The sequence below is a fragment of the Xenopus laevis genome, chromosome 3L (genome assembly GCF_017654675.1).
Source record: "Xenopus laevis strain J_2021 chromosome 3L, Xenopus_laevis_v10.1, whole genome shotgun sequence".
Classification (NCBI taxonomy): domain Eukaryota; kingdom Metazoa; phylum Chordata; class Amphibia; order Anura; family Pipidae; genus Xenopus; species Xenopus laevis.
Genome location: NC_054375.1, coordinates 75896439 through 75923482, shown reverse-complemented (window position 1 = coordinate 75923482; position 27044 = coordinate 75896439). Strand labels below are relative to the sequence as shown.

Sequence of the window (27044 nt, the reverse complement as noted above, 5' to 3'; positions counted from 1 at the left end):
GAATAGGGGAAGCGCTGCAGAGTGGACCTCTGCCTCCTTCACATACTGTCACTTGAATAGCCAGGGAGGAGAAGTTGAACACCGCTGCATGGATGGTCGCCCTTTCGCCGTTTTAGAAGAGGACAGGAAGTGGAGTTTTGGTAAGTTATATCTTAATAAAGGCTTTGCAATTTAAAAGTTTAATTTGCCTTGATGTGTATTTTTTCGTTCTATACTAATGAATTTTGAAAAAAAAATTTTTAATGTTACTGGTCCTTTAATGCATTTCCGGCAGACAGGATATGATGTAAGTGACGTAAGATTGAGAAAGATGTAGCTTCATTCAGTTGCCTGGACTGAGGTTGCGAAGGAAACTCTGAAGAAAGAGGTAACGTTCAGTAAAATTTGCATCTTAGTGAATTTGCGTAGTTACTGTACATCTGTTCGCTAAAGATAAAAGTCATCAGGTGCAAACGCACGCTAGTGATGGTCCCATACGCTAGTGAATTGTCGCCTACACCTGTAAGTAAATTGCCGATGTCCCTGCGGATGCAATTTCTAGTGAAATGTCGCTAGAAAGAGAAGCTAGTGAGGTGCAGAGGTATTAAGGGCTTTAAAGCTTATAAGAAGGAGGGTCCTGCACCCTCTAGGATGAGATTAGGAGAATTCTGGCAGCAGCATTTAATACAGATTGTTGTGGGAGAGATGGGAGGCTAGTTAGTAGCAAGTTACAGTAGTCTAGTTTGGATAGGATGAGAGCATGCATGAGTGTCTTAGATATTACTTGTGAAAGAAATGGACATATTTTGGTAATATTGTGTAAGAAATATTGACAGATTTTGTCAATGTTGTTAATATGGTCAGTAAAGGAGAGAGAGGAGTCAATGATTACCCCACACAGTGTGCTGAGTTGACAGGATCAATAGAGATGGCAAAGGGGGGAGTAGGACTAGGCTTAGGTGGAAAGTTGATTAGTTCAGTTTTTGTTAGGTTTAATTTGAAGTTAAGCCAAACAAAACCTGTAGGGAAGTGCAGAAAACCAACCACTAGTGCAATAATTAAAGTGCTTGGGTGCCAGTATTAACCCCTTAAAAGTGCAGGTGGTCATATCTTCTTAATGAAAATTAGTGTATACTGTACATAGGTGATCTTGTAATAACACTTTGGCTGAATCACCTACTCACCAGATGCCAATATAGCCAGGCCAAACTTTAATAACTCATCAAGAGCCTCCTGTAGATCCTAAATGAATACCAGCTAAAAACAGAATGCACCAGCATAGTATAATAATGTCTTTAATGTGGAAAAACACAAATGGGATTTTCACACAGAGAATTTCAAACCGGCATTGAGTGTAAAAGTATTTAAAATGTTGAAAACCTCTGCAGTTCTCAGATCTTTCTATAGATTTCAAACTCATTGGGACCACTATGTAGAGTGAATTTAAGCTGTTTAATACTTTTTTTCTCACATCTGTTAAAGACCTATTGGAAAGATTGAATACTTTATTGGTTGCATTTTTTAATAATCTTTTCTGTTGTATTTAACTCCTTGCCATTGTTCCTCTATCGGTCCCCTCTTCTTTTTGTACCTTTGGGAATTGGATGTGTATGAAGTTTGAAGCTGTGTTGGTTCATGAGATCTGCCAAATGTAGAGGGGCCTATTTGCCTTGCTGTATAAAACAGTGGAGAAAAACATCACTGGAGATGTTGCCCACAGAAGCCAATCAGATATTTGCTTTTGTTTTTTAACTTATAGGTGACTGTTGAAATCTAAATTGTTTGCCACCAATGAGGATTAATTATATCTATGTTGGGATCAATTACAAGTTACGGTTTTATTACAGAAAATGAAATCATTTTTAAAAATTTTAATTATTTTATTAAAATGGGCTCTATGGGGTACAGTATATTTATCAAAGAGTGAAGTTAGAGATCGCCATAGTGCTCTAGAGAGAAATTCCGCCACTCTCCCTTCATTTCTATGGCATTTTTAAAAGAGTATTTATCAATGGGTGAAAGTGAAAGTTCATCCTTTGATAAATACGCCTTTCAAAATCCCATAGAAATGAAAGGAGGAGAATGGCGGGATTTCAATCTAGCGGACTGTGTCGATCTCTAACTTTAGTCTATGATAAATATACCCCTTTGTGAGATGGCCCTACAGTAATTCAGAGCTTTCTGAATACTGGATTTCTCTATAACAAATTCCACCCCAATGTGTGTGGTATGCAATGTGTTTCCTCTTGTGAAATAATTTGCACACTACCATCCATTCTTTAAAGTTTCTTTTTAAAATGAAAATCTGCAATAGAAAAGTATCATAATTCTGTCTTTCCCTGAAGTGGTTTAAAAAACTATTTTTACAGTCCTCACTATTTTGTAGATTTAAATTCCTAACATTTTTTATTCTTATAATTCTATAGTCTAGACATTTTCCAGAGTTAAAAAAAAGCCTTTGAAATCTAAGTCCGACCCCTGCTACATTTCTATAACAAGTACAGCTCTGTTTACATAACTATAAATTTATTTTGAATGATGGCGAGTATCTTTAGAGCATATCAGTACTTACACTTGTTAAATCTTGCATGCTTTAAAAGTGAAGTGTCCTAAAAAACGACACTATGTTAGCAATAGGTCTTCTTAAAGGGGAACTAAAGTCTAAAATATAATAATGCTAGAGATGCTGTATTTTGTATACTAAACATAAACATGAACTTACTGCATCAGAAGCCTAATAAAACAAATGATTTATGTTTTCAAAGTTGGCCACAGGGGGTCATCATCTTGTAACTGTTAAACAATCTTTGTAAGGCCATGCTCATGCTCTGTGTGGTCTGGGCTTCAGTTGAGAGGCTAAACTTAGGGATTATTATATTTATTATATTAAAACAGCACAAGTCAAATAATATCTGCCATAGAAGCCGATACAGCAAGACTGATTAATAATCAGAATATATAGACTGCACTGGGTCCTGTGTTGTCATGTAATCTAATGTGGATTTTATAGTTTTTTTGTATTGTGTAATACATACTTTCTCCAACTCTGCAGAACCAGTGGCAGCAGCAAAAAATCCTTCAATGAGAATCCCAGTTTATCTCTATAAATCTGGCTCCATGATCTTTGTCACTGACACTGGAGTTGGAAACATTAAAGGGGGATGTAAAGGCAAAAATAAAATCCAATACGAATCTCTACACAGTTGCCGACCGCTCTACAGGGAAACAAACAAAGCTGATTGAGTTCTGGAAAGTAAGTTGGGGGGCCCCCTGCTGTTCAAAGAATGATTATTTCCCTGCAGAGCAGTTAGGGACCGTCTGAAGTTAACTATCTGCAGCAGTCACAGCAAGTAAAATGAAGGGGGAATTTCACTGCATACAGTCAGGCTTATTATAAAAACGGTACACAATTTTTAATTAATCCATATCGGAGATAAGTTTCTTTTTCATTAAAGAAAGTAAAAATGGGATTTTATTTTTTTGCCTTTACATTCCCTTTAAGGCTATCTATTTTTAGTATTTTACTTCTTTCCAAACAAAATCTTCCAAACTAATAACGGATTCCCTGTAACATCAACTTCTTTCTTAAAATATTCTAATAAATGTGACTACAGGCATATTTAATTCTTACCAATTGTTTGTAATGTACATTTTGTAAGCACTGTGACAACTAGAATTAAACATTCAGCCAAACAGTAGATCTGTGATCGTCATCTTACTTTGGCCATTATGTATTCATTTTGTTATTGAGGGCTGTATAGAATGACTAAGCAAAGCTTTGAGTTAGTAGTTTAATTGGTTTACCATTATAGGAGAATCCCCACTGGAAGAAGATCTGCACTGCCTAGCTGACAATTAAATATTGTTATAAACTCTTGCATCAAAAAGTAAAGTATAGATATACAAAGTAAGCTCCCTTGGGTCATCTGTAAGGGCTTATAGTAAAAATCTACAGAAAACTTCACCCCCAAAACAAATACTTAACATAGTTAATATCATATTAAGTGGAATATTAATGAATCTTACCAAACTGAAATATATATTTAAGTAAATATTGTCTCTTACATCTCTTACCTTGAGCCACAATTTTGTGATGGTCTGTGTGCTGTTTCAGAGATCTCCTGATCAGTAATAATGCAACTCTAATTGTAACAGGAAGAAGTGTAGGAGCAATAGACAGAAGTCTGTTCATTAAAAAAGTATTTCACTAAAAAAGTATATTATGAAAATGGCTTATTTACATGAAGTAGGGTTTTACATATGAGCCGTTTTATTCAATATATTTTTATAGAGACCTACATTGTTAAGGGTTATAGATTTTCTTTAAATAAATTATCATGAAATCAGTTGTGTACTTTATAGTTATTTTTATTCTACTTAGGGACAAAATGTAAGATTTAACAAATATTTGATATATTTTTTATATTTCCAAGTGTAATGTTAATTACCTCTACAAGAGGAATATAAGCTATACACAGAACATCATTAACTTTAAGGAGAAAATGGTATAGCATTATATGGTAGAGCAGTTGTACTTTATATACAAGGAGTCCTTGAGTTACATACACCTGACTTACATACAACTCATACAGAAGTTATTACAGTAATGTACTGTGGTTTGCTTGGTCTTTAATAGCATTTAGCTTTAGTAAACCACCTGCCCCAATCCCCTCTGCCATGTGTTGATTGCTACAGTCCACTAGAGTGAAATTCCGCCACTCTCCATTCATTTCTATGGGATTTTGAAAGGCGAATTTATCAAAGGATGAACTTTCACTTTCACCCATTGATAGATACTCTTTTAAAAATCCCATAGAAATGGATGGAGAGTGGCGGAATTTCCACCACTCTCTAACATCTCTAACATCACTCTTTGATAAATATACCCCCATGTCTCTCTACATGCAGAATTAGTGCAAAAGGCAGTTATTTTATTAGATTTTATTTGTACTGGAATCAGTTATTTATTTATTTTCTACTTAGAGTTTGCTTGTAAGATCTAGAACTAGTCAAAAATATAAACTTTTAGTTTTTCCTTGTGAGAAGAATTTATGGGACTTTATTGTATAGAAATGTTGTGTGAATAGAGTTGTTTCTATATACATGACTGAAGAATGTAACTGGACCACATACAAGGTGATGAGTTCTGAATTCAAACCATAGATTGCTGACTGGCAGTTATACATTTCTCTCTTTTTTCTCAGTATGTTTTAAAAGCTGGGCTACTTAAAACTTCTTAAAAAATCCCTAACTTGGGCAGAATTCATTGGTTAATTCTTTTCACCATCATTTACTGTACCTGAACTGGAGGATTTATTCCAGTTTTCTTTGATAGCAGCACCAACACTAAACTCTAAAGATCATACCTTTTCAGGAAAATTTCTGTTTGTCTTCTTCCCTTATGGTTGCTAATAGATAAAGATTTCATTCAAACCATGAAACATAACACATAAAAATGTATATAGATATGGCTATATAATATTCTAAAATATTTCAAATAGTTGTGTCAAAAATACAGAAAGTGTTCTGTACTCCAAGGGCAGCATTCTGCAATCTAACATTTTATGAATTACAATTCCTACCTGGATGTTCACAATCAGATAAGTCTGCCTGGTGATCAAACACTTGCACTGCTCAGCTGCACCTTAGTGCTCTCCACAGTCTTAAAAAGGGCACTTGAATTTAAATAGAAACTATACATATCTGTCATGATCCCCCTCCCCCATCTGCTTATTTTTGTAGTAAGAAGTTAAAGAATAAATATAACCAGACATACATCTTAAAATGCCACCTTACACTTTCAAGCACTTACCAGCTCTGCCTTTGCTCACAAGGATCATGTCAAGCATTGCTTATTGTTCTTAGTAGTATCCATCTGGCATCATCAATGCATCATATTCCAGCAACACTTGAACTGCATTTCTCCTCATTAAAACAATTCATTTAATACAACAATTAAAACCATCACAAAAAATCTTCACATTTGAACACTAGGGATGTAGCGAACGGCGGAAAAAATATTCGCGAACATATTCGCGAACTTGCGTCAAAAATGCGAACGGTTCGCGAACGTCGCGAACCCCATAGACTTCAATTGGAAGGCGAATTTTAAAAGCTAGAAAAGACATTTCTGGCCAGAAAAATGATTTTAAAGTTGTTTAAAGGGTGCAACGACCTGGACAGTGGCATGCCAGAGGGGGATCAAGGGCAAAAATGTATCTGAAAAATACATTGTTGACACAGCGCTGCGTTTTGTGCTGTAAAGGGCAGAAATCACACTACGTCACTCAGGTGATGTTTCTGGACACGGAATGTGAAAAAGCTCACACAGCGAGGTGGCACTTGGTTAAAGACTGGGCAAACAATGCCTGCAAGGGCAACGTATACAGTAGTGGATACGGATATTATATATTACAATATATTATTGCTGCTGTATCACTCAGGTGATGTTTACGGACACAGAATTATTATTGTTATTTAGACAGAATGTGAAAAAGCTCACACAGCTAGGTGGCACTTGCATACCTCCCAACTGTCCCTCTTTTGACCACTCAACCCCCTGTCCCTCTTTTGTACTGGAAAGTCCCTCTTTTCTCTGAACTGAACAGCTAACTTAATTAGCTTTTGGCAAAGAGCTCAGAACAGCTAACAGGTGCAAATAAGATACTTTGTAACAATTTTGACTCTGGTTGGTGCTGGTAGTGATGAACTACTAGGAGGAGCAGCACACCAGTCCCACTCCCCAACACAGCTAGACTAATAGCACTGGGCTCTTATAGTAGCAAAGTAAAAAAACAAAAAAGAAAATAAAAGCAGTCCTTACAAGGACTATTGGGTTACAGGCAGCAGTCAGCAGATGAGAGATCAGCAGCAGGACAGCTGCCCACAGCAGCTACATACAGAGCACTGCAGTAGAAGGTAGATTACTAGCCAGCAAAGCTACCTAACCTAAAATGTCCCTCAAATCCCTGCAGAGTTCTGTCCCTACAATACAGAGCAGTTATCAAGTAGATTACTAGCCAGCAAAGTTACTATCAACTGTTCCTCAAATCACTAACCAGCTCTCTCCCTACACTAGCTCTTCCAAGCACACACAGGCAGAATGAAAAAACGCTGCAGGAAGGAGAGTGGTCCAGGGGGTGTAGGGGTGGTCCAGGAGGGAGAGCTTCCTGATTGGCTGCCATGTATCTGCTGGTCTGGGGTGAGAGGTCAAAAATAAGCGCCAGCTAAGGCGAACTCAAATTGGCGAACGTCGCGCGACGTTCGCGAACATTCGGCGGACGCGAACAGTCGATGTTCGCGCGAATTAGTTCGCAGGCGAACAGTCCGCGACATCCCTATTGAACACTTTGGTTGTACCCAAGTTTAAAATCCACTTGGTTTCTCCTCTAGATAACATGTTTTCTCCTCGCCAATGTAAAGGAATTGTACCTTAATTCCAAAGTTTCGAGCTCTTATAATCCAGCGTTTTTGAAAATGTGGTAATGCACATTTTTTAATGTTAAAAATTTTAGTTTTCTAAAATGATTGATTTCATCATAATAAAAAAATGTGCACAGCCACTAATATACCCAAAGGCCTGTGTTAGATGTGGTGTTTCCTTTGCTGCCATTGCAACTGCTGCAATATATCAACTATGTTAAGTAAACAGGCTAAGCTAAATTATTCTCTGCCTGCCCATTAATGGAAATAGATATTAACCCCTTTTGGTACAAGCTCGTGAAGTTGGGTAAAAAAGGTTCATAAACACTATCTGAACTTCCAATATAAGTGTACAGATGTACCTGATTCCACAGACCGAATGGCAACCATGATAGTCTTATCACTGACCAAGAGCCATTTCCCAACCTCCCTTAGTGTGCTTAATTAAGCAAATCCCTCCTCACCCTGTTCCATTGTGAAGTGTCCTGCTTTCGAAAGAATCTTTTCACCATTACCATGGTAATCAGAGGTACTTTAAATCCCAGAATCCATAGTTGGCTACTGGAATGATGGGATAGTTAACTTCAAGTTAGTGCACACACTTGCAGATGTATCTATTTTTTGTGCTTTAAGTTAGTTTGTATGCATTTGTGAGCAAATAATTCCACTTCCAGCACATCGTATTCATGTTTAAAGGATTTTGGGGGGTACATACATTACAAATCAAGTTAAAAAGTATTGAAAAGACACTGTATATATATATATTTTCTGTTATTTTTTTCCTTTGGCAACAGATTGGACCAGCTTTATAGCTAAGATACCAGTGCATAAATAAATTACCTATTAAATGTATTAATTGCATTTTATTCCTTCAGTGAATGGTGCCAGCATGTTTTTTTTTTCTTACAAATGAGCAGATCTGGTATACTTCCAATCATGTGGAGGCAAAAACCCACAGGCAAACATATATTTTGGCATGCAAAGGGCTCTTGATATTGAAAGTTAATTTTTGCCGTGGGAGCTGGAAGACTGTATGCTAGGGAAAAGTACAGTGAAATTAGTTCCTTTGTGACTCATTTGTCTTTATGAATATTCATTAAACTGCATGTTTCTGTTTTGAATCCAGACAAAAAAACAATCTATTATCTAACATGGAGAGAACAATATTGAAGGTTATACAGTAACTTGCAGAATTAAAAAGCAGTCATCAAATAAATTAATTTATTCCTGCAGCTATAATACCAGTACCTTGGGGGTTATTTCACACATCATGTGCTTTATAAATAACATTCAGTTATTGTTTTGTTTTTGCACATCGAGATACAGTGATGTGTATTCTATGTCTTTGACTAATGCTGGCCGTCATTGCTATTAATTTAAAATCACAGATATACAGTAACTGAACCATTACATAATATGAGATATTAGAATGCCCACCATTTTTAATTACAGGATTTAATCCTGCAAAGGTTCTCAGTATGTTTGTATGTTTTACACGAGATGTCCTTACACTAAAACCTTCTTCTGATTGATAAAAGAATGTTTTTTTTCCTGAAACATTATTATTACTTTAATGTAGAATGTCACAACAAATGGGTACATGCTTTAAGAAGGGCAGATTAAAAGATTCATGTAGAAATATATTAAAATATACATTTTACTTTTTCAGGCTCCAGTTCAGTGGTCAGACGTGGTTACTTTAAAGACTAAAATGCCAAACTATGGGTTTCCTAGGTACCAGTGGCTGACAAATGCGTGGAATTTCTTTCAAAGAGAAGTAAGTACAGTACACACACACACATATATATATATATAGATAGATAGATAGATAGATAGATAGATAGATAGATAGATAGATAGATAGATAAACATAATTACAAATATAACTACATACATGGCCACATTTAGTTTATTAATTCCTGGCGTTCCAACAGATTATTTTTTTATTGCGACTTTTTATTACTCATCTTTCTATTAATGGCTCTCTTTTACAAATTCCATTAATATTCCAGTATCATTTTCGAATCAATGCATGGATGATAGGGTCATAGCAACCTGACTGCTGAAACTGCAAACCGGGGAGCTGCTGAATAAAAAAATAACTAAAGCAAACACAAATAATAAAAAATGCAAACCAATTGCAGATTGTCTTAGAATATCATTCTCTACATCATACTAAAAGTTAACTCAAAGGTGAACAACCCCTTCAAATATCTCATGTAACACTGTATACGAACATCCTTTAGACTAATGTTCTATCAAGCAGGATAATTAATATGCACACTGTATGATTGCTCTTCACAACTCATATTGTATATGTACTATCAATAATAGTTCATATGGGCATAAGTTATTCTTACTAAGGGGTCCGTTTACTAAAGTGGTTTACTAAAGTGCGTTAAATCTGACTTTAAGTTCCTGCATGTTATCGCTGAGGATATTTTTCCGCCAGAATATTCACAGTGACTAAGTTTACTAAAGTTTACTCAAAATTCATTGTAATCACTTGCGGTAACTACGTTAATGAACCAGCTTACGTTAGCAGTAATTTTAGCGTGTTGCGAATTTTCTGGCGACAAATTACGTTTTTGTGAATATTTATGCTATAAAATAGTTTTGTTTTATGGCGGTTATTATGGCAATTTTTACTGTGACATTTATGGCCAGAAATGAATCTTCAAAACTCATAAACTTTATTGACTGATGATTATACCATCCAACAACATTACCAGAGCAACAACAATCAAACATGTATGCATCATATAAACCCTTCTGCCAATAGAATCATATGAACAAGAAATCATCCCAGTCAATCTCTTTGCTTCATAGAAATGCACAGTTTAATGTAGCCAATCACAATGAAACCAAAAAAGTGTAGAGGCTAACAAATCCTTGGACTGTGATGCTCGCTGCCAATAATACACCTCTGAGCTGAAACTGCTGCTGTTAGAAGCAGAAGCCAAAACATCCTGTCAGCAATAGCTAAAGATCTCTCTCCTGTCAGCAAAGAACGATGGGTAAAAAAAGTATTATGCGATATTTCCTGCCCCTTCTTTACTTAACATAACTTAAAGACCCTAGAAAATTTGTAATGAATGTATATTGCAAAGTTGCTTAGAGATATGTTTTTTTATTAGCAAAAATATTTTGGGGTTGACATTCCCTTTAATAACCATGATTTGATTCAAGCAGCTAGAAATTCATGAGAATTCCCAATTTGAATTTTAATAAATCTATCCCTGAGTGCTTCATCCAAGTGTATCAAGAACAAAAAGAACATTATTATGTACCATTCAAGTCTTCTGATCATATATGTATACATAGTTTTGAATATTGTTCACAAGGAAGTGCGCAAGGAAAAGATGACAAAATTCAGATATATGCCTTCACACCGGAAAAGAAAAACTATACAGTGCCTATCATTCTGTTAGCCTTGTCATGGTGTTAAAGCTAACCATTGTTTCACACATTTCCTGTTAATTAAAACATTTCCTGACTTTGCAATAAAAGGTCTGTTTGAGGCCTACAACAATCAAATTAAATAAACTTTCATCGGTTTTGAGAAATTTAGGAAAAGGTATTTATTTGCTTTTTTATATTGGCTAATGCGCTCGCCTTTATTATATGAAAACAAAAGAACCACTAAGGTACTAATTGTAGCGCTGCTAGGCATAAACATTGTGACCTAATTTTCTAGTTTATTATATACTCTTATTATAGTCTCATAATAAGAATAAGATTACAAATTAATGTGTTAGTGTTTAGGTTTTGTCTTCATGTTTTGTCTTCATTTTAAGAAGTCTGTCTACCTCTTTGTCTGTCTAGCTATTGATCTACATGGCTGTATATTGATCAGTCAGCGATACTCTACATTTATTCCGCCTTCTATCAAATATTTTCATATTTAATTAAATAACATGATCTGTGTGTCAAAAGAGACATTTGTGTATATCCTTACATCAGTTTTAGTAAACAGAGCCTGCATGCCAATTTAATTTATAACAAACCCTTTTTAAATACACAGATCATTTTTATATAGCACATAAACAATTTTTCAACTGCCTATGATGAAATCCGAGAGAGTAAATTTATTTACTAATGCGTTTATTCATAAACATCATGTAGATGTATAGTACGACAGGTACAGGTTCTATTATCCAAAATTCTTGGGATAAAGGATACCATAGTTTAAAGGAGACTGTGAAAATGAGTTTGACTAGAAACATTAGGCAAGCTAGTGTTTAGTTTTTGTTAAGCACACCTTGGTAGGTGAAAAAAAGGAGTAGGCAGTACTTGCCAGATAGAGACACAACTTCAGTTTGCAAAGAGCTAGGTAGGTCCTTGTTGGTCTGTTGTGAGTGGTATGCCTTCAAGATGTGTGCTGTATCACACCAATATAGGCCAAGCACTGTATCGGTGAATGTGATTAAAATCTATTTTTGAGTTTATCTGCATAATCTTTGTGTCCAGCCAAAGATTCTCCCAGTAATGGTGGTGTGAGCTTAAGTATAAATTCATACATACTGCAGAAAAGGATATTATTCCCCTGGTATACTATGTTACAGTCAGATACAATTCTAGAAGAAATGTATCTTCTAATTCAAGACCAAATTTCTCCATGCACATCTGTTGAGTATCTATGAGATTAGTTTTTCATACTAAATTAATTTCTGCCCAATATATTGAAGGGGTCTAGTAATACACACATAATGATAACCACTGAAGTTTTATGTAGAAAATGAAGGATCATTTATCTAATGTAAAAGTCAAGTTTCTGATTTTTCTAAGTAGAAATTTTGATATTACCTAACCGCATGCTGCTTTCCCAAGTGATTTCCCAATCAATCATAATTCCTAGGTTATATATTAAATTAAACACCAGCCTGGAAACATCTTGAATATTTTATATGTACTGTTTCAGTTTCATAAACCAGCTCAGCCCTAATGTAAGTTTGTTGGAAAATTTAGACCATAAAACAACAAGACACATATTTTCAATTATTCCATGAGCACAGTCAGAAGTGTCAGCAGCAGATTAATGTACTTACCTCCAAGAATGAAATGTTTGGAGGCATTTTCAGTAATTAAAGTAAATTAAACCTCAAATTTTAGACACTGACAAATTAAGATAGGCCATATAATCGTGACACTGAAGAAGATTTATCAGGCTTGCATGTAAGTAAATATGAGCACAGCATAATGAATTTATTTCACTGTTCTCTTTTAATCTGAAGTTTCTAGAAACTTGCATGTTGAGTATACTTGTGGAGCATTTGCCAAGATTTTTTTATTAATCTACCAAGTATCAAATGCTCGTTTATTTTGTTCCTAAAAATTGCATTTAGTAAACAAAAAAAACTAAAAACTAAATTTAGGGGGCCACACACTGGGCAACTTCTTTGGGATACTCAAGCTGCAAGTGTTTCTGGCTGCCTGGATAACTGGATCCCAATAAAAGTTGGTGATGAATCTCCTTTACCACCTACTTATATTTAAATCCTACTTATACTTCTTATCTAGTCCATCCACATATACCATTAGGATATATTAGATGATTCATTTGCTGGCATAAAAACATTTCCTGATGTTTGCTCCAGTGCCCAGTAACCAATAAGACGTTTGCATTTAAAGGACAAGGAAAGGCAAAAAAAATAAAATCCCATTTTTTTTTACATTCTTTAATGAAAAATAAACCTTTCTCCAATATACTTTAATTAAAAAATGTGTACAGTTTTTATAAGAAACCTGACTGTATGCAGTGAAATTCTCCCTTCATTTACTGCTGTGGATAGGAATTGTCAGACGTTCCCTAACTGTTCAGCAGGGAAACAATCATACAGGGGGAGCCCCCACCTTACTTACCAGCCATGCAGAATTCAAGCAGCTTTGTTTATGACGATCCCTAAGCAGCCCAGACCACACTGAGCATGTGCAGGGTCAGGCCAAGATGTTTAACAAAGTTACAAGATGACAGCCCCCTGTGGCCAACTTTGAAAGCATAAATCATTTGTTTGATTAGGCTTTGTGGTGCAGTAAGTTCATGCTTATGTTTAGTATACAAAATGCAGCATTTCTAGCCTTATTCTATTTTAGACTTTCCTTGTCCTTTAAACAAGTAAACCACTAAATACTTTCCTTTGATTAGTTCCTTTAGGTGACTATTTTGCAGCTTTTTTTACATAACCCCAATTATGTTTTCTTTGCTGACATGGAGAGGGACCCAGTAAAGCTATCCTCTATCACTGTAACTCGTTTCAGTGGTGTTAAAAAATAGTGAAAGGAAGAAGGACAAACAACTTCAAACAACTTAATGAAAGCAATGCTCTGGCCTTGCACTCCCTGGCAGGAGTGGCCCTTTCTCCCAATGGTTGAGGGGGGCTGGGGATGTCAAGTTCCTAGGCACCTCCCCAGTGATCTTAGTAATAATAGTTACATAATTAATTTTGGTTAAAAAAAGGGCCATCAAGATCAACCCCTCCAAACCCCAGTGCACATATTTGTATGTATATTTTATTTGTATAGCGCTCCTTGAGAGCAAAGCACTGTACAGCAAAACAATAAATTAGTAGTAACAAACAAGGGGTCACTGCATTAATAAGTAACAATAAGTGCATTATTAGAAATACAATTCACATAAATATAAAATATAATTACGATACAGAGTAAGTGCTCACTGTCAAGGATACAAAATGAAGGAGGACCCTTCCCCATGGTGTTTACAGTCTAAATGGGAGGGTAATTTACGGACCCATAGACACAACTTGACTTAGGCAAACCTAAACTATCATTCACCAAGCCTGCCCAGCAGTTGCTATCTCATATCCTAACAGCAGCCAGGCCTTTACTCAATGGACATCTCCTACCCTTGCAAATTAATAAGGTAAAAAGAATAACAATAACACCAGACCTAAATACAATGAGGTGTGTGCCAGTTGGGTATATTATCATATATTATTATTCAAGCCACTAAGGAAAATCTTTAGCATTACACTAGTCTGGAGCAAACAAACACTAGTTGGTATTCTAGTAAGGTGTTTTAGAAAACCTTTCTTTTTTTTCCCTCTTTGTTTTTTCCCTTCTTCATCATTTTTTGTATTTATTTTTCTGTTTCTTGACATCAATGCAACATGCTTTGTAAAAACAGTATTTCAGTATTTGTAACTCTTGTCATACTTTTCAAGTGTTCATTATGAAAATGGAAAAAAAACAGTTACCAACAATTTTTAGGGATTAAAGACTGCTTTGTGCACAGTCAAACATTACTTAGGATAATGCCATGTATGAATCACTGATAGTAACAAAAGCATTTTCCATACATATAAAAAGTAATCATGTCCCCTCACAAGCATCTTTTTTCCAGAGAAAACAACCCCATCCTTGACAGTCTGTCCCTTATGGTTTAACATACAGATTTCATCTTACTGACATATATAATAAGCAATAGAAGGTTTTACAGAAATATCACCTGTTTTAAAGAAGAATTAAAAACCAAGTTTTAATCTGGTAATCCGCTGTACTGACCCCAACTATACTAGAATGGCCCTACTTACATACCATTTTTAAAAATGCAAAGTGAGGTTGCCAGCTGCCATGACAGCACCAACCCTGCATTTTCAGAATCATGTTCTGCATTTGGAGAGAGGGTATGAGGGCCAGTACAGAGGACACCTAATTAAAATTAGACTTTAGTTAATTTTTAAAGCTATTGAGTTCACAGAAGAGTTTGTCAAATTAAAACCCTGTTTAGTTAAGTGAGGACTGACCCTTTGAAAATGTCAACGGCTGCAAAACTGGCACGCTTTTACTATAATATGTGAATCTGTAGATAATATGAATGCCTTTTAAACCAAACCTCCACACTGACACCTGCTGGTTTGTTCCTGTAGGCTAAACTATGGCTTAATATTCAAGTTCTGTATCAAGCTGCTTTATAGGTGTAACACTTTAATGTATATCTGTTTCACTCTTATTATACTGTCCATAGTTAAAGAGAAGGATGTCAGCATAGATCAGTTGAGCCAAACTAGCTTTTAAATCTAATATAAATAATATTCCTAATTTTAACTGAACTACTATGATAATGATTCAGAACCTTTTAGGACACAATCTTTAAATAACACTAGACCAGTTTTATTTCCTGAAATATATGCAGTCCATTTTCAGAGTTAAAAGCCATCATTAGAAAGAATCATTCAGTCAATAAATGCAAGCTTTTTCCTTTTTAGCGGAGTGTGCTATTCTCTACCAAGGAGCAGTTGTGACAAATATAAATGTTGAAATATTTCTTTTTAACAGTTCAAGTGCTGTGGCGTGGTATATCTCACAGACTGGCTAGAGATGACAGAGATGGATTGGCCTCCTGATTCTTGTTGTGTTAAAGAATATCCAGGCTGCTCTAAACAAGCGCATCACGGAGATCTTAGTGACCTATACCAAGAGGTAGGGATTGTATAGTTAGTAGTTGATTAAATTATCTTAAAAAAATATTACTTAGCATTTAAAGAAATTGTAAAAGGAGGATTAAAATATGACCAGTTTTACTTACTTGTTGTAAAAAGCAATATATTATTGGGTTGATCTGATCAAAAGTGATAATACTGTGCAAAACTAGTAACTGCAAATTAATAGGATTCAGACCTTTCTTGACTTAATCTAATATCCAGAGAGACGCTGTGGAGAGGCTGGAGGTTAGGAGCCTAAAGGCTGGATAACCAGGGGTGTACCCATATATGGCAGAACTGAGGCCAGAAGTCATGATAAAATGAATGTGAAGTTAATAAACAAGAAATGGTATCCAAACAGCTAATGGTGCACAGATACAAAACAATATACAGAAAATGGTAGTGGTAAATTGGTAGAGTGCAGTTAACGGGCAGCAAACATGCAAAGTCAAATAGCAGGCCAGAGGTCAAACCATGAAATCCACAACAATTGGGCAAGGAGGGGCACTGGAAGACGGTAGCCAGCCAAGAAGCAAAGAACTAGGATGGGACTCAGGGACAAGGAACAAGGCAGGGATAAGCTACTGGAACCAGCATTGCAAGAGGGCAAGATCACAGCCAGGGAGCTTAATGACCAAGCAATGACCAAAGACCAAAGCTTATAAAGGGTCTACATAGAATAATGAGCAACACATGGCAATAATGAGATGGGTGGAGAAAAGGGAGCAGACAGCAGGAATACAAGAAGTACATTAAAAAGTAATGTTCTGAAGCAGCACAAAGGGCCCTAGTGGCACAGTTGATAAGTGCAATAGCAGTCCATCATACAGTTAAGGGATGAAATCCAGCCAGATCCAGCCTAACTAGTCCATGATTGCAGTTCATCATTCAATATTTAAATGTGTGGGCCATGGGTTGAAAGGTCTGATTATGTATTTGTGGATGCTATTATGTATTAAATCGGAATGCAGGTGAGCCACATCAATATGAAAGCTGCTAGAAAAATATATATCTCTCCAGTGTGTTCTTTAGAAACCTTTCTAAAATATTGACTAAAGCTGGCCAAAACATTCCGAATTTAGCTTCATATTGCATGATCGTATAGCGCTGCCTTAACACCTACAACTAACCATTCAGATTAAATACTGTAGTAAAAGAACAAATCAGACGATGTTCTGGCCATGACAACAATCATATGAAAATAGTAGTGACAGTCAACCATTGATATCGACAGATAGGCAATACATGCAGAGATATTATCATTAGCCGACAGAAATCTTCTAACCTGTCTGATCTATTAAACAAGAATTACCATGGTACGAAAAATGTTGTGACTTTTTTTTAATTTCTTTACTTCTATGGCCATCTTAACATAGTAGTTTATGCTAATTCGTATATATACCTGACCGATTAGACAGTTCCTAATTTATTACAAACTCAAATTCAAGATCAAAGGGAAAATCCATGTTTTCTTTTATACAGGTAAGGGCAATTTATCTTAGAGCATATACAGTAACAGAAATGAAGGGTATTTACAATAATCATTATGGTTAAATATATGGCAATTTGATATGTTTCTGACAGTTTACATAAAAGGATATACCTGTAAACTGTCCTTTTCTTTTAAAATATATAAGGTGTCAAATTTTCCTTTAATTGGCACCCTAGGTGCTGGTCTGTGTGCTTCAAAGGGTACAATGTGCAGCAGAACTAAACAACACTGTGTTTTGCCCCATGCACCATCACTACTGTGCTTTGCATCTTGCACCGGATTTATGATTTGCTGTTTTGTGCAGAGGACAGCAAGAACTTGGACACTTTTGGCACTTGTGTACAATCTTGCACCCCTTACTGCTCTTTCACTAGCAACCAGGACATAGGTACTGTAAATTTCCCCTCTAATGTCCCTTTAGTACAGTTCTTTACTGGATTAAATACTTCAAATAATTCCCAATAATTCATTACATAACTGGAAGCAGAAGGGGTAATTGGCCACCCCCTCACACTGCAAAATGCAGTACATACATTGCTCCTGATATAAACTGATGAAGGGTGAGATTATGTGGCTATATTTATCCTTATTTGCACAGAAAACAGAGCAATTAAAACCAAAGTACCAATTAAATTCCCCCACACTTTTTTTTAAAGCATTAATCGTAAAGCAGAAACCAGGCACTTTTTGGTATCTTTTAGACTGATGGACTCTATTTTGTGTTTGTTTAGAGCAAATGGCTTTGACCAGCAGATAAACTTGTTAACAAATTGCTTGAGTTATCTCTCTAATTGTATATAATCTGTTTCGGGTTTCCTAAAATGACATCCTCATAGTCAAACCTCAAAGGCACTGTATTTGGAAACAAAGTAAAAATAGAAGTGCTCCCTTGATGCCTAGAATTACAAAGCACATAATGGTTACAAATCTCAAATAGGCTCTTGAAACGTCTTCTGGGACTGCAGTATAATTCAGATGCAATTCATCACATTCTAGTTCAGCTTTGTAATGGAAGAACCTAGGAAGTGGAATGTTTCTATTTTACAGGATCTTTTGTGGTCTTAATTGAATGTAAAAATGAGATGGTGTGATGTTTATGTAGAAAACCATTACTACATTAGCAGATTGTTTACAGTTGATTAGTCTGCTCTATAATGCCTTTTGTTTTCACCAATAATTTGCTGTTTTTAAATGTAGCTAAGGAAGGTTAAACAGAGCTGCAGTAAATCAGTGCTGTGTCCCAATGCTCTTTGCACAACATACCTCTCAAGCAACTGAGAACCCAGCAATTCCATTTTACTTTATTTGAGAAAAGCTTTTATCACACCAAGCCCAATTACAGTACCTACTAACTCCAGTTAAAAGATACTGTTATTTCTGACTTATTTTAGATGTCTTAGAATAAAAAGGTAAAAAAAAAATCCATTCCTGATGCTAAGTCTGCAAAAGATATAAAGCAGCACAACATTTCTCCAAGGGATTAATCAGTTTACTAAACAGGCAACCCATGAATTATCATTTCAAAAAGAGTATTACTCTACAGATGTCAAGCTATGCTGTTGATGCCCTTTATTTAGAGCTTGTTGTCACAGAGCTAATAAAACCTGTTTATATAATATTTCACCCTTTCTATTCCCACACTTTTTGAACCAAAAAGGCACAACACGCATGGTGACCAGGGAGCTCTGAAACAGATTCTGCCCTACAGATGTTTAGCATAAAATATAAAAGACTGCCAGTGCAGGTGTCTGCAAGTATACACAGGACAATATACCCTAACCCTGCTGACTGAGTGAAAAGCAAATGGCAGCATTGCAGTTCCCTGCTTAAACCTTCTCCCAGGAGACTGATCATCAGCATTAATAACAAAGCAGTTTGGGCTTAGTTTTGCTCATGGTCATGCTGTTTTATAGTATCATTGCTGTTATAGTTCAGCTTAAACAAAATATCTAAGCCCACCCATTTTAGTAACCTAAAATACAACTAATGATACACTGATATTTCTAAAACTAAATTAACAGTCAAAGTAATAAGATGCAACCGGCTAACAATGTAATGTAAGAGTAATGTTGGTTCACAAAAGTGGTTTGGGTCACATTGGTTTTACTAACATATAAGAACACATGCACATCCGCAAGCACTGTGAGTGAAATTTTGAGCACAATTGCCATGTTTTTTTCCCACAATGCAGCCTTGTTTCCAGAATTCCAGCGCCATTGCAGTTAAAAGGGGGCAATGCACTTGGCACAATTGCTGCATCTACCGTATATACTCGAGTATAAGCCGTCCAAGTATAAGCCGAGGTACCTAATTTTACCTCCAAAAACTGGGAAAGCTTATTGACTCGAGTATAACCCGAGTATAAGCCTAGGGTGAGAAATGCAGCAGCTTATGGTAAGTTTCAGTCAAAAAATTTAGGGTTTCTGCTCCCATTGGAGGTGCTGGCTTCTCGTTTTTGGACGCCGACAACCATTCTTGGATGCCGGCGACTATTCTTGGAGACTATTCTCGGATGCCAGTGACTATTCTTGGACGCTGGTGACTATTCTTAGATGCCGGCGACCGTTTTTGCGCTTGACCCGAGTATAAGCCGAGCCGAGTTTTTCAGCATATTTTGGGGGCTGAAAAACTCGGCTTATACTCGAGTATATACGGTACCACAATTGCATCTGATTCATCAAAATTAATAAAACTGTGCTTGCACTTTAAATTAGGAACAATTGCAGCAAATAGTTGACATGTCGGCCTGGTGTCATTTCTGGTGTTGGCAGGCTTCATTTCCAGTGTTTGGTGTGCAACATTTGCACCCAATTCTTTTGGCATAATAGAACTATGCCAATTGATAGAGGCTGCTGAAGAAACACTGGAGTTACAGCAGCAGTGTTCAATTTGGAACGGAAGACAGAAAGCATTGAGCAGCACCAAGCACAACTATGGAAGTGCAAGGAGAATATTTTACCAAGATTACATTTAATGAATGGGGGTTTTGCATACAACTGACTGCAGGGAAGTTGTGGGGATCACAACTACACTAGTGGACATAAATAAGCACTATACAACATGAGATGTGAGATATGTACATGTTGCAGAACACTGCATTAGCACTGGCCCAACCAAATCCTCTTTCTGCCCACCTGCAATTACTGTGCTAGCTATGCTATTATCATAGCAAGTCCTTTGTATTCAAGCTCAGATTCTGCTAAACACAATAAGTATATTACAAAAAAAGCAATTTAAACAACAGAGAAAAGGGCATATTTTTTCATAATGATCTTTTCAGTTGTTTAAACAGTTCTTCAAATATTAGTGGCTGCAGCTTTATTAAAGCAATTACAGCCATACTTCAGAAAAGCAATAATGATATTACATATGTTCATCTGAGAATTTTAAGATATAATTATAGATAAAGCAATGAAAGTGTTTTTATGAAGACAGAAACAGTAATACTCCAAGCCATAAAAAACAAACACTGATGTGTTTATGTAGTAGAGACTCCTAAATGCAAAACAAAAATGTTAACATATAAATTTAAAATTTGTCAATACAGAAATACTGGATTTCCTGCAGCATTTATTGCACATTAGAATAATACCAGTAAATTGTTGATTTCCTTTGAAACCTCTGCATCTTTCTGTTGGGTCATAAAACAAGTTTTTGTAGGTGGAAATGACATAGTGATATATTTTCTTTTGATATCCAGGTCTCTCTGCTTAATAATATGTATTATTTTGTTAATACAGGTATAGGATCTGTTATCCAGAATTCTTGGGATGTGGGGTTTTCCGGATAACGGATCTTTCTGTAATTTGGATCTTCATAAATTGTCTACTAGAAAACCATCTAAACATTAAATAAACCAAACTGGGTAGTTTTGCTTCCAAGAAGGATTAATTATATCTTAGTTTGGAGTCTAAGTACTGTTTTATTATTACAGAGAAAAAGGAATTTGTTTTGGTTTCCGGATAGTGGATCCCATGTCTGTATTAGCATGGTTTGTTTTTAACCATCACTTAGCATGCTCACAGCCATTATAGCCTTCCATAATCTTGCTCTGAGCATCGCATACGGGTCTGCTTTTTTCAGTGTCTGTTTTTTTTAACACAGAATGCAAAGCAAGATAGGCTTAATCCTATTTTTTTAAGGGTGTTCAAAACAAGAAGAAAACGGTATTAAAACGTAACATTTATTATTCAAAGTAATTCTTTAATTAAAACCATTTAATTATTTCTAGGCAATATTGTCGCCAGGCCAAAAATATCCTGAATGTATCAAATGAAATGGCAGATGCTTCTCACTGTGCATTTTGTCTTATTATATTAAAGTTATACTGACACAAAAACATTTCTTTTCAAAATATTAATCTACATTAAAAGTTACATATAGGCCACATTGATCGTTTCTTGCTGATAGTTCTACTTTTGTAAGTAATTATTACTTAAATTCCTAAACCTGACTGTCCCATCTCAGTCTGTCAGAGTTTCTAATGCTAACCGACTACTGCTGCACAAATATGGCAGCCCCTTCATGAAGGAACATGGGGGTAAGAAAGGTTATCTAAAAGCATCAGGCAAATACTTTTATTGTAAATTATAAATAGCATTCAAAAATAATGTTAAGATGGATAAAAAAAGGTTATTTTCTGCTGTCAGTATCTCTTTAAAGGGGATTCCTCTTAAAGGGCACTACAATTGTTCGGTTATTATAAGCTTAATATTATTGAGATCACCAATGCCCAAACTGTAAAACTCTGTAAACTGTTTTAAATTGATACATTAGTTAATACATCTCTTATCTTTGGCCCAGCTGAGCAGAATCCCTGAGTTTGATTAAAGGCAGCTGTTACAATTGATACAATAGTTGTTAATATTCCACAGATGCTGTTGAGAAATGTATCAACTAACAGTTGTTAGCAAACAGTTCAGAATCTGCACTTGGATGACTGAGCTGCCAGACTGAGACACCAGAGGGAGGAACGTTAAACTTGGAAAAATGACAAAAAATATAAAATGTAAAGTCATTATTTCTGGTGAACAAACTGAGACGATCTGAACTGAAAAAAAGTGTTTGGAAGGTGAACAACCAATTCATGACAATATTTATACTGTTTAATTTGATACCAGTGCCTCTCTCCTGACTCTGAAATTTACTCTGTTAACCTCTGGAATCACATTTCCCCTATCTATCATTCACCATACTATAATACATACACTCATGCTTTATACATAATGTATAGGCATGGTACTGGGATTGGATTTGACGCCAAGACCTGATCGAGTAGACACACTATTTACAGCTGTCATGTAGCCTAATGGGTATTGTCACTGCCCTCAAACCAGATGTCACAGCAGCATGCCCTTTTTAGCAGTCAAGGAAGTAGGAGTTAGCGTTTAAGCCAGAGTCTGATATGGGCAAGTAGCAGGGGATTGATTTGAAGCAAAGATAAAGATTTTAACTGTATAAAAAAAGTCCCTGCAGGATTTTACTAAACCAGGATTAACCTGTCGAATTATTACCAAATTAGCTAGCATAGTTTCTCTTTAAGTACTGAACATGTACTGAACTCTCACTAAACGCTACCTGCTGGTTGGTTGCTATAAGTGGTTACACCAGTAGAAAACCATGCACATTTTATTACAGTACATAACCCCAAGGATACAGCAAAATAATTTGACTGCATGTACTGCAATTTGGCCTTATTCTGAACCAAACCAGATGCTAGATTTGACATAACCCTAAGGGGGTTATTTACTAAAAAATATATCTCAGATTTTTATTAAACCAAGCTTGACCAAACTCCTATCTTATTTATTAATAAAAGAACTCAGAAAAGTTGGGTCGGGAAAAAAATAGAGCAAAAAGCCAAATCGTATGAATTTTTTGGATTTGACTCACAAATCGCTTGATTTTTTCAGGTTGTCACCTGAAAACCCTGAGTTTTCGGGTTATCAGACAAAACCCAGCTCAGATCACGATATCTTCACACTGTTAAAAAAGACATTTGCCAGACAAAATTCTGGTTTAGTAAATAACCCCCTAAATTTTATTACCCAATTCAAGAAGAACAATTGATGAATAATTAATTAATGGTACTCTTCTTTTCAGAGAGTGTTAGATTTTATAAGTTGTCCCCATATCGAATATTGTTTTAGCCAAACTCATATACTATTTATTATTGGGGCAAATAATACTAGCTACTCCTGTGTCTGTTTTGCTCTTTAAAAGAAAAGGAATATGGAAAGCATCCTGCCATTTGCACCACTACCCTGATTCCTGCTGAAGGAGGCCTTTGACCTTTTCTTTATCAGCACAGTAAGGAATTACGCAAGGTTGATAATATTTATATTGTTTGTATTTGTTTTACTGTGTATATTACACAATTGTTATTAAACTAAGATTTGAAAATCTCTATTAGAGAATTTGTTGGCATTAAAGTACTTATTATATGAACAGAAGGAGAAAAATAGAAAATTTGCTAGTGCACGGTTTGCCTTTAAGAATAATTATTACAAAAAATGAGGTGTTAGTACCACACTTTGGCCAAAATATGTAAGCTCACGTGCCACGTCAAGGCCCCTCATTGTACATGAGTCCTACACTGTTTGTGAGCATTATAAGTTTGTAGTGCATTTAAAATAAATAAATACTTATTATATGAAGTTGATCTTACTCTAACCTTGGGTCTAAGATCTAAGTTCTAATACTCCTAATGCTAGGTACTGTTCAATTTCTAAGTTATCCTGGCATTACTAATGCAGACCATGAAAGGGGACACTTGCATGAAGGTGCAGTTAGAGAGGGCACATTTAATTATTTACTTCCAGGTTGGATCATCTATATTTGACAACAAGGGATGTCCATTAGCATGTTGAGATTCTTGGTAAACAGGCTATTTTTGTTTTATGTAAAAAGTGTTGTAATGAGTTCAGTTTCCTGGTAAAGTCATCCCTTTATTAAAGTATTGATGACTATCCCTGGTAGTGTAGCATTAATGGGCAATAGTTCAAATAAATAAGTAAATAGTAAGTGTAATGAAGGGAGGGACGGTACTCCATCAATGTCAGGTACTGACCTTTCGAAACTTGTACCAGTGGGTTTTAAATGGAAAGAACTATAACGTGTGACAAGTTGTCAAAACTATCACTTTACTGTGATCCACAGAGTCAGAGTTTTCCATATCATTGTGAAAATGTTTAACATTACATTTATAAAAATAGAAATAAAAAAATAAATAAAAACTGGGGGGTATTATAAAAAAATTGCTTTATTTGAAACAGTAATTAAAACAATGATATAAGTAATTGATTTTCTAGTAATAGGAGGGTAGAGTTAATTTAGGCATACATATCTATGACTATTTCCACTGTTTTAGTGTGGACACTCTCCTTACAAAAATACAACCGGGCTTCTTAATGCAACTTTTATGGGTGCACGACAACACTTTTTTGGGTGCACATAATGGATCATTCAGTTCACATGGGATCCCTAATATACATTTCCGTTCTGTGTTTATAGTCTAAATTTGACATTTAAAATTGAGGTCTAAGTCTGTTCATTTAAAAGTATTTTCTTTAAATACTGTATGGGTGTCCATGCATGGGAAGATGTTAGCATTCTACTTGGCCACTCTTGAAAAAGCCATCAGCCCATTGGCCCAAAACAGTGTTCTCACCAATCAGTATCTAATTGGGGTTCAGTCAAATAATACATTTGCTTGATGGCAAATACCAGAGGGCCTCCATGTAGTCCATTCATTGGCACTTAAAACAGGTGGACATGTTGGTCTCAGTAAAATATTACATTGTCTATGTACAGCCAGCATTACTTAAATTTACAACTTTTTTTTAAAAATGAACATAAGGAGACCCTCCCAGACCCTAAATGAGAATGATTGCATTTCAACTGTCTGCCCCACCACACACACAAACACATGGCATGCAGATATTTTTGTTTTCTGCCTGTTGTGACTGCATGTTACCCTAGTAACCAGTTATTATTCTAAACCTCACCTTAGTTATAAAATTTAATTATTTCACCCTATGAACAAACTGCCTTATGAACTAAACATATCTGTGGATTATGATGTATTCATTCCATTTAAGAGGCATAAGCAAAGTCTTGGATCAAGAGAAATTGTATTCATTCATATGAAAGATTCAGCTATGCACAAAGACTGGGTATCAATATTTATTTAATATTATTGTAATTGTGGACCTAAGTAAACTTGCTTGCTTTGAATCATAGTTTTCAGTAAGCAACGTTTTTTCGGCAAAGTTGTTTGGCGTTATGAACATTAAATATATTAATGCACCTCTGTTTCACTGTTTCAGGGCTGTGGAAGAAAAATGTACAGTTTTCTGAGAGGAACCAGGCAGCTACAAGTTCTACGGTTTCTGGGAATCGCTATAGGCGTTACACAGATCCTGGCTATGATCTTAACAATTACCCTGTTGTGGGCTTTATATTACGATGGAAAAGATCCACGCACAGGTCAAATCATGCCACAGATTCATGACACTGTACAACCCCAATGTCACACAGTGGAACTGTTGAAACCTAAATTCACAAGGACTAATGAACAAAAAACTACAACTAATGGATTTAATGCACACTTAGAAATGAAGCATTTGTGATTACATAAAACACCTTTGATTTCTGCTCCATCTCATACCAGCATTCTGAAGCAAAGTATGCCTAATGGACTCTTTTGCCATTTAGTGATTTTTCTTTGAAGAAGGGAAGATTATGCAAAAGAAAAAAAGCTTTTGTTTAACTTAAGACGTGATTTTTCTAGTAATGCAAATATATTTTCCTCTGTGTAATGGAAAAGATTTGGCCAGGCTTAAAAATTAGAACAACCAAACATTCAGGCAATAAAGGGAATGGGTGTGAATTATTCATGGCTTTGTTCTTCACTGAAGTATTCTCTATTAGTCTAGCTTATCAAATAGCAATTCTCTGCATCAGTTTTACACCAATTTAGAAGATCACGCTAATGGGCCTCACACCTCCAATAGAATCAAGGTTGTTTGTGTGAAAACAGAGAGATGTTTTAAGAGAGCTGAATTAATTGTATAAACAAATGGCAAATGTTTATATAATTTAGCATACTGTCTAATACTAATAGTGCCAAAGAAAAAGAAATATTGGGGAAATCTGTATTAGGTTTTTACAAAATTTCAGGACATATATGAAAGGGCTACTTGGGTACACCATCAATTAGGGAATCTCTTTCATTTGACCGCAGAAAGACCTGATTGTTAAAACTGCATAACTCTTAATTATGCCATTAAAGCAGCCACATGCAGGCTTTCATGCAATTTGTTCATTATTAATTGATTGTCCATTGGTCTGTGTATGTGCGTTAACACCCATTTCTATTACCCAATTCTGATGTAGATCAACCACACTTGATGGGGCAAAAGAAATAAACAAATTGCCAATCACTGTATGTGGTCATCATGCATGGCCAAATTGAATAACTAACTGGCTGGTTTACCGGTTATGCTTTCTAAGAATGACACTTGCGTGATGCTTGTTCAGCTTTCAAAACCTGACCTTTAAAGCATCAGCTTTGACAGCGTCTAAACAGATTAGAAAAATATACAAAGAGAGACAACTTTTCTAGTTATCTGTGAAGTACTTGAAATAATACTGTGGAACAAATGTTTAAGTATTTCCAGATGTCATATAATAGACATATTATATGCTAT

At 35.6% G+C, this 27044-nt stretch overlaps 1 protein-coding gene across 3 annotated transcripts in view; it reads left to right on the top strand.

The window, feature by feature from the left end:
* The window catches only part of tspan12.L (tetraspanin 12 L homeolog), a 73161-nt gene extending 46510 nt beyond the window's left edge, over positions 1-26651 (top strand). For all 3 annotated transcript variants that reach the window (XM_018252571.2, XM_041586403.1, XM_018252572.2), the window contains exons 6-8: positions 9071-9178; positions 15697-15840; positions 25662-26651. In XM_018252571.2, coding sequence (XP_018108060.1) covers positions 9071-9178; positions 15697-15840; positions 25662-25964 — 555 coding nt within the window. In that variant the 3' untranslated portion in view covers positions 25965-26651. The remainder of the gene's footprint in view (positions 1-9070; positions 9179-15696; positions 15841-25661) is intronic.
* The last annotated feature ends 393 nt before the right edge of the window (positions 26652-27044 follow it).